This window comes from Aegilops tauschii, chromosome 3 (genome assembly GCF_002575655.3).
Source record: "Aegilops tauschii subsp. strangulata cultivar AL8/78 chromosome 3, Aet v6.0, whole genome shotgun sequence".
In the NCBI taxonomy this organism is placed as follows: Eukaryota; Viridiplantae; Streptophyta; class Magnoliopsida; order Poales; family Poaceae; genus Aegilops; species Aegilops tauschii.
The window spans coordinates 620,679,348-620,694,641 of NC_053037.3; the positions used below are offsets into that span (position 1 = coordinate 620,679,348).

The 15,294-nt window shown below is 45.3% G+C and overlaps 1 protein-coding gene across 1 annotated transcript; it reads right to left on the bottom strand.

Annotated features, from left to right (window-relative positions):
* Window positions 1-1,028: 1,028 nt before the first annotated feature.
* LOC109754745 (wall-associated receptor kinase-like 8) lies at window positions 1,029-5,947 on the bottom strand. The gene is made up of 6 exons (XM_073496030.1): window positions 5,023-5,947; window positions 4,357-4,812; window positions 2,992-3,900; window positions 1,877-2,013; window positions 1,606-1,672; window positions 1,029-1,060 (listed from the first exon to the last, which is right to left on the bottom strand). The coding sequence occupies exons 1-6, from the start codon at window positions 5,945-5,947 to the stop codon at window positions 1,029-1,031; spliced, it is 2,526 nt and encodes an 841-aa protein (XP_073352131.1).
* Between the last annotated feature and the right edge of the window lie 9,347 nt (window positions 5,948-15,294).

A 15,294-nucleotide genomic window follows, 5' to 3' on the forward strand; every position in this document is an offset into this window, starting at 1 on the left:
AGTAGGGCCGTGATGTTTTCTTATGGACTATATTTAAAATCCAATGAAACATCACTCACCTTATCTCATAAACATATGTTCGTAAGTTATTTAGTGGTGTCACTCATATTCATTAGCTACGTGCTCTAGAGGACAGTCGAGTTACCCCGCAAAAAGTTGTACTGTTTTACAAAAATCTAATATACTGCAAAAAAAAGTATGAAATGGCATATACTCCCTTCGTCCCATAATGTGTAGTGTCAAAAAACATCTTATATTATGGGACGGAGGGATTATGTATTACTTCATGTTCAACATATGGGAAATGTTATGCTTGAACTTTCTAGTGGCATGTATCTATAGCGTGGATGGCCCAGAAGTACAGAGCTGCATTGAAATAGCCCGGAAATGTGTGACTTTTAACCAAGATGAGGGGCCAAGAATTGGTGAGATCATGCAAAAGCTGGGCGAGATAGAAAGGCTGTAATTCAAAGAGCCAACACCTTTGTTATTCATGGTAAATATGTGATCCTGTTCATGTATGGATTTATGTGGTGTATACTCAGTTTCTTTTGGTTCATATGTGGGCAGTCCACACTATCATATTCTATAAACTAGTAAAATACATGTGCTATGCAACAAAGAATAGACACACTCGCCCAAATATAACATGAAGGTCTATCTTTTTGTATCCAAACAACTATGCTCCACCTCTTCTGCCATGCTACAGTGGCATGTGCAAGACCAACATATGACAACATGTTTGTGCCTCATATTCGGCACTTCGACGATGTTGGACATTTCTGTAAATGGTTTTCACATTTCCAAACTTTATGAAGAGTTGGGGAGACGGAAGCTTCTCAAATACCTTAAAACATTGTACTTTTCGCAAACTGATTAGGATGTCACATTGTAGAAGTGCATGCTGTAGCCAATGCAACGAAAATACCGATCTGATGAAAGAGACTAGGCAATACATTTATACGTCAACAATCCCCCTTATGTGTGGCTCCCTCAGGCCTAGATGTGGACCGATAGTGGGCTGCAATTTAACTGCGACAGCCGGTCTTGAACTTAAGACCTGCAATTTAATTGTGTCAGCCGTATCTTGAACTCAAGATACCATGTAGAAGTGCATGCTATAGCCAATGCAACCAAAAGACCGATCTGGTGGAAGAGATTAGGCAATAATTTATACGTCAACACACATAAATTGTTTGTACTGTCAACGCAATGTGTTGCTTGGCGGCGAAGCAGGTTGGTTGATCAACTATCTGCCAAAATAGTAGAAAGCCCCCGGGCCATCACTAGTTATGCGGTTATGCCACACCTGAGAGGTTTATGGCATGCATCAATGTTGCTTTTGCTGTGGTTGTAGACAAATCTAAACTGAAAACTGTCATCATCGTCCACATCAACATGACAGCATCTAGGGGTTATGCATATTTGACTTGTGGATTTTGTGGGGTTTCCTAAGGTTTGCGTGACACAGTGAAACAAATCGAATCACTAACATTCATGCCAACTCAGAGTGTAAATCGACCAAAGCCTTGCCGTGAGAACTAATGGAAATCCATGAACACACAAAATTACAGCATGCAAATAGCAAACACGCAAGAAACTCACCAGCTGGGGGCATCAGAAGAATGCAGAGCTGCAACACGGAATCAAGTGTGAAACTGTGAATGCAATCCTGTTCCGACGGCAATATTGAGTGTTAATAGTGGAAGATAAGCTAACTGATGGCTTCTAACTGAGCTAACTAACAGTAAATGGATACATCCCCAATTGTACCTGTTACTAAAAAAGAAGAACACTGGAGATGAACTAAAGATACAGATTCAAGTACACGACATAGCAGGAAATGAACAACTGTACATTGACTCCTTTGGTTCACCTGTAAATTGTACTCTGGATTCATCAGAACTGAAGATTCCCTAATGCCTGAGATTGTTCCCATGCTGCTCAATCTCATGATTTTTATATATGCATCCAAATCTTTGAAGGCCTCCTCTTTCAACGACGCGGAGAGTCCTGTTTCGCAAGGCCAGCACAGTTGGGCCGATCAGTGGCACCACCACTGTCCATTATGCTGATTCTATCCCACAATCGAGAGATCTGGCTTGAGCGTGCTCCGGCGGTAGGCAAATTTCAGGTGAAAAGTGTCATATATAGATGGGAAAACTACAACAACCAACACCTTTAGAGTTCCACCTAGACACTTTCAGATATCATGTAAAATTGAATGTGCATTCTCCTTCATATTTGCACCTAGCCACCTTCTGTTTGCGAACATGTATCTGAATGCCTGTCATATTTCCGCCGAGAGAAACAACTTGAACCATATATTTGTATTAAAAAAAGCGCCGAGAAAACACAGGAATATACTAATGGTGGCAATGACAAGACATCATGAGTGCTCAAAATCATTGCTAATATAATCCACTACATCTCTTATAAACGTGTCAGCAACACACTGCATATGACAGCAATTCACTACACATCTCAGGGTAACAAAATGAGAATTCTACATATATCGCCAAGCATAATTCCAACCGAGAAACTGATACAACCATGATGCCTGAAATCATGACTTATTACAGTACCAATCTAACTACCCTGTAATACAGGTTCTAGCAAAATTTAACAGAAGAGGGAAACAAATTATCCATTATTATAAGCTCAATAGCCTCATCTAACGTGGTAGGCTAGCAGATGACAAGAACTCTGCCTCCATGCTATAACGTCGTTGGCTACCTCCTGGCCATACGGACGATTGCCGAGAAGATCTACTCCTTCGAGTTAACGACCTTGGTTGCATCTGTTCTCCATTTCTCGGATCAGGCTGAGACGAGTTCATCCGTTTTGTCCATAGAGTCTGCAGTTCCGTCTCCACCTGTTTCATGGTTGGTCTTTCTTCGCCGTGGAGCCTCAAGCATCGCTCTGCCAAAGAGGCGACATTGTTGATCTCTTCCTCAGTTGCCTCCTACAGGACCTGAGAATTAACAATACCTGTGATTCTCCCCTCGTTGAACTCCTGCAGAAAATAGTTTGACAAGCTCTTGACTGTGCCTGATTCACTTGTGAAAACAGGCTTCATTCTCAGAAGCAACTCCACTAGTACCACACCAAAACTGTACACGTCGCTCTTCCCGTTCAGCTGCCTGGTATGGAAATACTCTGGATCTAAGTACCCAAATGTACCCTGCACATTCGTGACAATGTGCGTTTGATCGATCGGAACCAATCTGGATGCGCCAAAATCTGACACTTTTGCTGTGTAGTTCACATCCAAGAGTATATTTGAGGATTTTACATCACGATGGAAGATAGAAATGGAAGCTGAAGAGTGGAGATAAGACAGAGCTCCTGCTGTTTCGAGGACAATCCTTAAGTAATCACCCCAAGACAAACAGAGATCATTACTTGCATCTGCATGAAGAACTTCAGACAGTGAGCCACAGGATACATAATCATACACCAGCAGTGGAACCTCAGTTTCAAGACAACATCCAAAGAGCTTCACAATATTTCTGTGATTTATCTGCGAGAGGACTGCAACCTCATTAATGAATTGACTGATCTCACACTGCTCAATGATCTTAGACTTTTTTATTGCAACGACACGCTGATCAGACAATATGCCTTTGTAAACCATGCCATGGCCCCCACGGCCTATGATACGTGTAGGATCAAAGTTGTTTGTTGCCTTCTCCAACTCTTCTAGCGAGAAAATATTAGTATTCCCATTTGCAGTTTCATCAGATGATATCAACGTTTCTAGGAGAAGACCTTGGTTCTTCCGGAAATAATTTTTCCGTAGCTGCTTTTGAACATTTCTTTTCCATCTACGAATGAGAAGTACTGCACTCAAGCTCAGAAGTAGAATGCCAAAACCACAAAACAACCCAATAATTATACCTACAGGCATTAAGCTGTTTTAGGTTTCTCTTCTAGCTTGTCAATCGTAAAAATGTAACAATAATATAGAGGCTGTTTTGTCCTGCCACAACTGAAGCTTCCTTTTGTATTATGGCAAATCTCTCTACATTTGTTTGGTTGAAGGCATTCATTAATATCTGAAATTAACAAAATCTTGATAAGACGTGTTGATAAAATATATAACATGCAACAAATCACATCATCACTCAGTTAACATAAAACAGTACATCAGCCAATTAAATGAAACCTAGCGACAGGAATAATAAAATAAACTAGAAATAGCAAAACAAAATCACTAACAGTAACTTGCAATATATTTTAATAAAACACTCCTAATACATCTGTACAACTTTATTTTAGAGAGCTAATAAATAGATAGTAACAATGGGGGAGCTAGGACTGTGAGAGTGAAGAGAGAAAGGATAGAGGGAGTACCTTGACAACCACCTTGGATGTATGGATTTCCTTGGAAGCCCTGCGAGCATTTGCAGCGGTAACCAGCAGAGAACCATTCAGTGCTTACTTCTACACATGTGCTGTCAATACTGACACAAGCATATCTAGACCTATTCTTTTGGGCCTCTGCACAACTTAGATTAGCAGCAACCCACAGCAAAGAGGAGAATCGTGACCGTAAATATGTAAAAAGTCCATCTGCAGTGTAACGGTCCCGTTGTAGCTGATTGGTGATGTTAATGGTCCCTTCATGAATATTTATGTCCCTGACCTTATCATTCCGCAACATGAGGTCAGCTGACGACGTCATATTTGTGCATTCGAGGTGGAACTGTTTGTGTGCAAAGCAACCCTCTTCTAAGCCAAATGGGAATGGCACACTAGTGTTACCACACATACGGGTGCAATCAGCCCTGCTCAGAATTGGATTATACCCTAGTTTGATCAGTGAGAAGTTAGCATGTATCAATGTGTAAAATATACTCCATCCGTCTGGAAATACTTGTCGGATAAACGGATAAAAAATGGATGCATCTACAACTAGTACGTCTAGATACATCCATTTCTCTAACAAAGTATTTCTAGGCGGGTGGAGTACCTAACAGCCCCTGTAAATTTGGTCACCTGATTAGGAAGAAAGGTTACCTTCATCTTTCAAGCAGCCATGTAGAATGTAGGGGTTGTCTGAATAGCCAGTGCTGCAGATGCAGCTGTAGCCAAGTCTTCTGTGGATGCACTCCGCATCTTTGATGTCACAGTAATTGGTTGTACTGTCGCTGCACTCAGCATGCTCGCTGATGCAGGCATAGCTTGTCTTGTTTTGCTTGGCAGCAACACAGGTGGATTGATCAACTATCTGCCACGATAGCAGAAAGCCACCAGGCCCATCAGTAGTTATGCTTATTCTATCCCACAATTGAGGGGTCTGGTACGAGCGTGGATCAATGTTGCTTTTGCCATGGTTGTAGACAAATTTGAACTGAAAACCGACGTTATCATAGCCATTAACACGACAACATCCAAATGTATTTTTACAATTGTGCATAGCCACCTTCTCTGGGGTTCTTGGATCCAGACACACAGTGCGGCATATCAATGTGGTGAAATTGTCTACCACAGAGTATACCTCAAGGTCACAGCTGGTTATGTTTAGAACAAAGGACTCAAGATAGAAGGACCCCTCAGGTGGTTTCACCGAGAGGTTGTAGACACTGACACCAGATTTCATGTGGAAGGTATGCAGGATGGAGGCCTTGATGTAGTTAAGATCATCAAAGCCGATCACCTGGGTGAAGCCATCATGCAGGAAGTGTCTTGGGGGCTGAGAGGTGTCGTTGCAAGTGAGGTTGAAGTCAGGACCCCGGGAACACCTGGATCCGATGCCGAAGGGGTAGCTGAAGCTCACGCTACCGCAGCTAGTGGGGCAGCCATCGAGCGTGCCGGCATGGAATGGTTGCGCCCAGTTCCCCTCAGGGCTGTGCCGGCCTGTTACCACTCTGGATGCCAGTGCTGTTGGCTTTCCTAGTGACCTAAGCACCAACAGAGAGAACAACATCACCAAGATGTCCATCATGAATCTACAGTTCTACACTACACCTTGCACTAGAGAGATTCAGGTCAGGCAGGAGTGCCCTCTCTTGTAGTTGTAGGTAGCACTTTCATGACTGCCTTCCTTACTTCATATATATACCAATGGTTACGAACTTAGAGTTGACCGAAGGATGACTGGAACAGGATTCGTGTGGATTTGGATGTGGATGTGGCAGTGGTGTGCTCAATATACAACGTGAAGAAGATGACCATGACCTCATACTCCATGCCGCAGGAAGACCTCAGTTAGTCAGTAATCACATAGCGATGTGAACTAAATTATTGACTCTAGTAAACCCTTTGGGTGTTGGTCACATGACATGTGAACTATGGGTGTTAATCACATGGTGATGTGAACTATTGATGTTAAATCACATGACGATGTGATCTAGATTATTGACTCTAGTGCAAGTGGGAGATTGAAGGAAATATGCCCTAGAGGCAATAATAAAGTTATTATTTATTTTCTTATATCATGATAAATGTTTATTATTCATGCTAGAATTGTATTAACCGGAAACATAATACATGTGTGAATACATAGACAAGCATAGTGTCACTACACTAGTAGAAAACAGGGCATAGGTCATAGGGCAATTTTCACATTAGCCCCGGTTCAGTCACGAACTGGGACCCATGGGGGCATTCGTCCCGGTTCGTGAGCCCAGGGGGCCGGCCGGGGCCTCGTGGGCATTGGTCCCGGTTCGTATGGAACCATTTGTCCCGGTTCGAGCCACGAACCGGGACTAATGGTCCTCGCTCCTGGCCCACAACCATTTGTCCCGGTTCTTGGCATGAACCGGGACAGAAGGCCCGGATTTAGTACCGGTTCATGCCACGAACCGGGACCAATGAGGTGCCTATATATACCCCTCGCCCGCGAGCAGAGCACTCCAGTGCTCTGTTTTTCTCTGGCCGGCGAGGGGAGGGCTTTGTGGTGCTTAGCTCACCTCCTATGCACATGAGGTGTTCGATGAAATGCCCGAGCCACACTAGTTAAGCTTTGTCCTCTCGAAGCTCGACCTCAAAGCTCCATTTTCCTCGAGATTTGTCTAGGTTTAGCGGCCCGTCACGTCCCATTCCCGTCTTCACCGCCGTCGACCGCCCGCGCCGATCTCGTCGCCGGCAACACCGTGGTGAGCCTCTTGTTCTTATCTTCTTTTTGAAAGAAAAAAATTCTTACTTTAGATAGATACTTGTCTAATTTTCTTACTATTTTATTCCTTCTTATTACATAGTGCGATGGTTTTGGTATCCGCCCCCGTCGGCCCTCGTCCTGTCTATGATTCGGATGTGGTATATATTATCTTTTTATAACTATTTGATTCATTTATTGTTTATGACAAATATACCGACCAGCGTGACATAGATTTTATTTATCTAGGAGGTGGTTGAACCGGAAATTCTAACCGACCCTATTGTCGAGAGGTTAAATTTAGTTGAAGAAGAAAACAATTACTTGAAGGAAAAAATAAAAAAAAATTGAGGAGGAGAAGATGATATTGGAGTTGCATGTTGCGGATGTCGTCGATGATCACAAGATCAAGATGGATGCAATGCGCTTGAAGATTAGAAAGATTAGAAAATATGCCATTCATACCGAGGCTTGGTATCATTATGCCGTTGGATCAATTGTTACCTTGGTTGCGATTATGATCGCATTTGTTTTCGCATTGAAATGTTTTACATAGTTTCAATGTATGGTTTAATTAATTAGATGCTCTGGAGAGCTATATATATATGTTGTTAGATGAGAACTATGTATGTACTTTGGTTCTAATGTGATGATGAACTTCTATTAATTTGGTCACTTAATTATCTATTCATGATGTTCTGTAATGGTTTTTGACACACTTAATTATATATAATGCACGCAGATGAACCGGCAATGGATGTACGGTGACAGACACACCTCCGAGTACATTAAGGGCGTGCATGATTTTCTCGAAGTGGCTGAGGCAAACAAGCAGAATGGTTTTATGTGTTGTCCATGCCCTACATGTGGGAATACGAAGTCTTACTCTGACCGGAAAATCCTTCATGCCCACCTGATTTACAAGGGTTTCATGCCACACTATAATGTTTGGACGAGGCACGGAGAAATGGGGGTTATGATGGAAGACGGCGAAGAAGAAGAGGACGATGACAACTATGTGCCCCCTGAATACGGTGATGCAGCAACGGGGGAAGCTGCTGAAGATCAAGAGGAACCAGACGATGTGCCCAATGATGCTGCAAGGGGGGAAGCTGCTGAAGATGAAGAGGAACCAGTGCCCGATGATGATGATCTCCGCCGGGTCATTGTCGATGCAAGGACGCAATGCGAAAGTCAAAAGGAGAAGCTGAAGTTCGATCGCATGTTAGAGGATCACAAAAAAGGGTTGTACCCCAATTGCGAAGATGGCAACACAAAGCTCAGTACCGTACTGGAATTGCTGCAGTGGAAGGCAGAGAATGCTGTGCCTGACAAAGGAATTGAGAAGCTATTGAAAATATTGAAGAAGAAGCTTCCAAAGGATAACGAATTGCCCGACAGTACATACGCAGCAAAGAAGGTCGTATGCCCTCTAGGATTGGAGGTGCAGAAGATACATGCATGCCCTAATGTCTGCATCCTCTACCGCGGTGCGTACAAGGATCTGAACGCATGCCCGGTATGCGGTGCATTGCGGTATAAGATCAGACGAGATGACCCTGGTGATGTTGACGGCGAGCCCCCCAGGAAGAGGGTTCCTGCGAAGGTGATGTGGTATGCTCCTATAATACCACGGTTGAAACGTCTGTTCAAAAACGAAGAGCATGCCAAGTTGATGCGATGGCACAGTGAGGACCGTAAGAAAGACGGGAAGTTGAGAGCACCCGCTGACGGGTCGCAGTGGAGAAAAATCGAGAGAAAGTACTGGGCTGAGTTTGCAGCTGACCCAAGGAACGTATGGTTTGGTTTAAGCGCGGATGGCATTAATCCTTTCGGGGAGCAGAGCAGCAATCACAGCACCTGGTCCGTGACTCTATGTATGTATAACCTTCCTCCTTGGATGTGCATGAAGCGGAAGTTCATTATGATGCCAGTTCTCATCCAAGGCCCTAAGCAACCCGGCAACGACATTGATGTGTACCTAAGGCCATTAGTTGAAGAACTTTTACAGCTGTGGAATGGAAACGGTGTACGTACGTGGGATGAGCACAAACAGGAGGAATTTAACCTGCACACGTTGCTATTTGTAACCATCAACGATTGGCCCGCTCTCAGTAACCTTTCAGGACAGACAAACAAGGGATACCACGCATGCACACACTGTTTAGATGACACTGAGAGTATATACCTGGACAAATGCAGGAAGAATGTGTACCTGGGCCATCGTCGATTTCTTCCGACCAACCATCAATGTCGAAAGAAAGGCAAGCATTTCAAAGGCGAGGCAGATCACCGGAAGAAGCCCGCCATGCGTACCGGTGATCACGTACTTGCTATGGTCAATGATTTACACGTAATCTTCAGAAAGGGTCCCGGCGGACTAGCTGTTCCGAATGACGTTGAGGGACACGCACCCATGTGGAAGAAGAAATCTATATTTTGGGACCTACCCTACTGGAAAGAGCTAGAGGTCCGCTCTTCAATCGACGTGATGCACGTGACGAAGAACCTTTGCGTGAACCTGCTAGGCTTCTTGGGCGTGTATGGGAAGACGAAAGATACACCTGAGGCACGAGAGGCCTGCAACGTTTGCACGAAAAAGACGGCATGCCTCCGAAGCAGTATGAAGGTCCTGCCAGCTACGCTCTTACGAAAGAAGAGAAAGAAATCTTCTTTGAATGCCTGCTCAGTATGAAGGTCCCGATTGGCTTCTCGTCGAATATAAAGGGAATAATAAATATGCCAGAGAAAAAGTTCCAGAACCTAAAGTCTCATGACTGCCACGTGATTATGACGCAACTGCTTCCGGTTGCATTGAGGGGGCTTCTACCGGAAAACGTCCGATTAGCCATTGTGAAGCTATGTGCATTCCTCAATGCAATCTCTCAGAAGGTGATCGATCCAGAAATCATACCAAGGCTAAGGAGTGATGTGGCGCAATGTCTTGTGTGTTTCAAGCTGGTGTTCCCACCATCCTTCTTCAATATCATGACGCACGTCCTAGTTCATCTAGTCGACGAGATTGTCATTCTGGGGCCCGTATTTCTACACAATATGTTCCCCTTTGAGAGGTACATGGGGGTCCTAAAGAAATATGTCCGTAACCGCGCTAGGCCAGAAGGAAGCATCTCCATGGGCCATCAAACAGAGGATGTCATTGGGTTTTGTGTTGACTTCATTCCTGGCCTTAAGAAGATAGGTCTCCCTAAATCGCGGTATGAGGGGAGACTGACTGGAAAAGGCACGCTTGGAGGGGGGAACTCAATAATATGCAGGGACGGATATTCTTGGTCTGAAGCACACTACACAGTTCTACAGAACTCTACCTTGGTGACCCCGTATGTCAATGAACACAAGAACAGTCTGCGCTCCAAACACCCGGAGCAGTGTGACGACTGGATTACATGTGAACACATCAGGACTTTCAGCAGTTGGTTGGAAACACATCTCAGAGGTGAGACCACTGTTTGTGATGAGTTGTACTCGTTGTCCAGGGGACCATCTTCGACTGTATTGACTTACAAAGGATACGAGATAAATGGGAATACATTTTACACGATCGCCCAAGATCAAAAGAGCACCAACCAAAACAGCGGTGTCCGCTTTGATGCAGCAACCGAGAGGGGAAAGGACACATATTATGGTTACATAATGGACATATGGGAACTTGACTACGGACATGATTTTAAGGTCCCTTTGTTTAAGTGCAAATGGTCAATTTGTCAGGAGGCGGGGTACAGGTAGACCCACAGTACGGAATGACAACAGTGGATCTGAGCAATCTTGGGTACACTGACGAACCGTTCGTCCTAGCCAATGATGTGGCATAGGTTATCTATGTGAAGGACATGTCTACCAGACCGAGGAAAAGAAAAGATAAGGAAGCGAATACATCATACGATGAGCCAAAGCGGCACATAGTTCTTTCAGGAAAAAGGGACATTGTGGGAGTGGAGGGCAAGACAGACATGTCTGAAGATTATGAAAAGTTTCATGAAATTCCTCCCTTCAAAGTCAAGGCTGACCCAAGCATCCTGATAAACGATGAAGATTATCCATGGTTACGGCGCAATAAGCAAATGACACAAGCGAAGAAAAAGTGAAGACTTTCTCTCGCAACTATTATGATGATAGCATGCCAACTTTGTAATAGACGAGTATGATACCATTGTCCGTTTTGTACAAGAAGTGCATCTAGTTTTTGCCGTAACCCTCTCAACTTTCTTGCACATGCTATGTGGATGAAATGATGATACCATGCCAACTTTCAACCTTTTCAGAGTTCATTTGAAATGCTTTATAAGCCCTGAGTGCAGAGAGGTTAGGCCCGTAAGCCTGCTTTAGAGAGGAGCTCGATAGCTCAGGCGCACCGCACCTTATAAACAGGTGCGGCTCTCTCTTAGCTAGCGAGGTGGGACTAAACTCACCACCACGCCGCTGTGCAAGGCCATTGGTCCCGGTTGGTGGCACGAACCGGGACCAATTCCACCCTTTGGTCCCTGTTGGTGCCACGAACCGGTACTAATGAGGCTGTGGCCCCACGAGCACCTTTAGTACCTGTTCGTGGCACGAACCGGTACTAGAGTTTCTTACTAGCTAAGCAGTTTTTTAGTCCCACCTCGCTAGCTGAGAGGCACTAGGAGCGGTTTATAAGCCCTGAGTGCAGAGACGACGAAGAAGAGGCGCAATGCTCACGTTGCTTAGCTTCAAGCCTTGAGGAATAAGGTAGACTGCATCGAGCTATGTGCAGTGCAGCCTACACTATTCCGAAAGGCTTGAAGCAAATCAACGCGCATTGCGCCTCTTTTTTATTTTTAATCATTAAAAGCAAAAAGAATTTTCATAAAGAACTAATGGCACTAATAGAAAGTTTATATGTTTTTTAAAACTAATGGCACTAACAGACAGTTTATAATTTTGCTGACCTAAAAGCAAAAAGAATTAAAAAATAAAGCAAAAAACAAAAGAAAATAAATAATGCAAAAAATTTAAAAAACCGCCACCTATTGGGCCACCACGGCCTGAATACGACTAGAAACCCAACCTGGGCCAGGATTCAGGCCCGCAGAAGGCCCAATAGGCCAACAGACAGCACAGTGTGACATTAGGCCCGTAAGCCTGCATTTGAGAGGAGCTCGAGAGGGCAGCCGCAGTGGAGCTTATAAACCACTCCGAGCCCCTCTCAACTAGCGAGGTGGGACTAAACTTTCGGCCGCGGGCAGCGCAAGGCCTTTGGTCCCGGTTGGTGGCACCAACCGGGACCAATGCCCCCCTTTAGTCCCGGTTGGTGCCACCAACCGGGACCAAAGGCCGCCGCTTCCCGCCCTTTGGGCTGCTGAAAAGAGGCCTTTGGTCCCGGTTGGTGGCACCAACCGGGACTAATGCCCACCTTTAGTCCCGGTTGGTGCCACGAACCGGGACTAAAGGCTTTGCTATATAAGTCCACACTTAGGAAATTTTCGACATACCTCGCCAGTTGCCCCCGACGCCGCCAGGCTGCCCGTGCTCGCCGTCGCCGCCCGCTCCTCATCGCCATCGCCCCGCGCCCTTGCCTCGACGGGTCGCCGCCCGGTGCTCGTCGCCATCGCCCTGCCCCCACGCGCCGCCCCGCCTCGTGCTCCCCTGTTCGCGCGCGCCGCCTCGGCGCCCCGAGCCCCACTGCCCGGCCCGCGCGTGCTCGCCGGCGCCCTCGCCGCCCCCGCCCCGTCCCGGCCCCGTGCGCCGGCGCCCTCGCCGCCGCCGCCCCCGCCGTCGCCATCGTCCTAGCCGCCCCCGCTGTGAGAGCCGTCGCCCCGGCTCTGTTTTTTTATTTTTATTAGTTTATTTTTTTGTTCATATGTGATGTATATGTGTATGTGGCTATAATGTATATGTGAAGAAAACAAAATTTGTATGTATGTAGATGTTCAAAATGTATGAATATATATGTCAAAAATGTTTTTTTGTTCATAGAAAGTTTTTTGTTCATATATAGAAAGTTTTTATATATGACAATGGATATATATTCGATATATATGAGAAATGATGATCCACATGGAAAAGTTTTATATATGCAAAAGTTACAATTTTAGAAAAGTTTTATATATCTAGCTAGGAAGGGAAGAAGAAGAAAAAGAAGGATAGGAAAGAAGAAAATAAGAAGAGGAAAGAAAGAAGAAGAGGAGAGGAAGAAGAGGAGATATAATTAAGAAGAGGAAAAAAGAAGAAAAAGAAGAGGAGAAGAAGAAAGGAATAGAGGAGAAGAAGAAAAAATAGAAAATTCTATTTTTTCTTCTTCTCCTCTATTCCTTTCTTCTTCTCCTCTTTTTTTTCTTTTTTTTTCTTCAATCCTCTCCTCTATTCCTTTCTTCTTCTCTCCTCTTTTTATTTCTTCTTCGTTTCTTATGTTTTATCGGGTCTGTCGTCGTCGATATATACCCCTCCCGATAACTTCAACACGAGGGGGGATAACTTCAACACGAGGGGGGGGTCGATATACCCCCTCCCTGATAACATTATTTTCCCGTGTATATATGTCGTCGTTGTCGATATAACCCCCTCCTGATAACTTCAACACGTGGGGGGGGGGTCGATATACCCCCTCCCCGATAACATTATTTTCCCGTGTATGTATGTTGTCGTTGTCGATAGTACCCCCTCCCGATAACTTCAACACGAGGGGGGATAACTTCAACACGAGGGGGGTCGATATACCCCCTCCTCGATAACATTATTTTCCCGTGTATGTATGTCGTCATTGTCGATATAAAACCCCCTCCCGATAACTTCAACACGTGGGGGGGGGGGGTCGATATATACCCCCTCCCCGATAACATTATTTTCCCGTGTATGTATGTCGTCGTTGTCGATATATATAACTCCCTCCCAGATAACTTCGACATGATGGACGGTCGATATGTATACCCCCTCTCGACCGTGATAACTTATACCACGGGAGCACCCCCCGGCCCTCTCGCTCGACCAAAACTCTCGAGGACACCCAAACCCTAGAAAAAAACGATGTCGGTCTCCTACCCCCTCCCGCCGCGCCCCTACCCTTGAAGCGTTGCCTAGGCCACCCCAAACCCGGAATAAGCTAGGTCTACGTTTGCACTAATATATCCACCTGCTGTCATGTTTGTGTAATAATTGCCATGTTGTAATATTTGCAGAAACAATGGAGCACGGACGAGATGAGCAAGCAGAAGATGTGTTGGGGGACATAATCTTAGCCGGAGGTGATATCTTGTCGTATCTTAACGACAATGATGGTCTGGAAGAACAGGGTGAAGAAGCAGGCTGCGGTGATCGAAGAGTGGAGGAGGAAAGACATGATTATGATGGCTCCGGTGACCCAATGCTGGTGCAAGAAGGAGCCCGTGGTGACGGCTCCGGTGACCGAACAGAGTCCGGCCAGGTAAATATATTAGTTAAGCCTGTGCTGGCTAGCTAATTGATGCATTCATTGTTTTGGTATGTACACATATTAATTAACACTCGTCTTTCTTCTTTTTTCTAGCCCTCCGAATCGAGCACAACTGCGGTAAAGAGACGAGGCCCGAAGAGAAAGTTGTGCTCGGATGAAAGGTTTGAGATCACAGCAATCGCGCGCGACGGCCAACCGATTGAACCCCTCCGGACAAAGGATGCTTTTGCTGCTCAGTGCGGGGTACTAGTTAGGGACAAGATCCCGATCAGCATCCACCAATGGTATAAGCCTAAGAAGGAAGACCCTGAGGTGTCTTATGTCAATGATATGCAGAAAGATGATCTTTGGACTGAGCTGAAGGCAAATTTCACCCTACCGCCAGAGGAGGATTCGGAGAAGCCAGTTATAGAGCAATTAATCAAGTCTCATGCTCTTAAGAAGATGGCAGACCTATTCAGGAGGTGGAAGAATGAGCTGAAAACTTTTGTCGACAAAGAAGAGACACCAGAATTCGTCGGCCGGTATGAGAAGATCAGAGATCCCTGGCCCGCATTTGTGGCCCACAAGACATCGGAAAAGAGTAAGAAGATGTCAGCGACAAACAAGCAGAATGCTGCGAAGAAGAAGCTTCACCATCGCACGGGGTCAGGTGGCTACCTCAAAGCCCGGCCTATGTGGGCCAAGTCTGAGAGGGATCTGCTTGATAAAGGGATCGAACCAGAGACAATGAACTGGCCAGACCGTTGCCGGACTTGGTTCTTCGGGGCTGGCGGAACCTTGGACC

Excerpts from the sequence above, each read along its gene's own strand:
- LOC109754745 (XM_073496030.1), bottom strand. The coding sequence starts at position 5,947 with ATGGACATCTTGGTGATGTTGTTCTCTCTGTTGGTGCTTAGGTCACTA. Across the intron at positions 4,813-5,022 it reads TGGCTGCTTGAAAGATGAAG|GGTATAATCCAATTCTGAGC; the intron begins GTAACCTTTCTT and ends TGATCAAACTAG. Across the intron at positions 1,061-1,605 it reads TCTTCTGATGCCCCCAGCTG|GTCTTAAGTTCAAGACCGGC; the intron begins GTGAGTTTCTTG and ends ATTAAATTGCAG.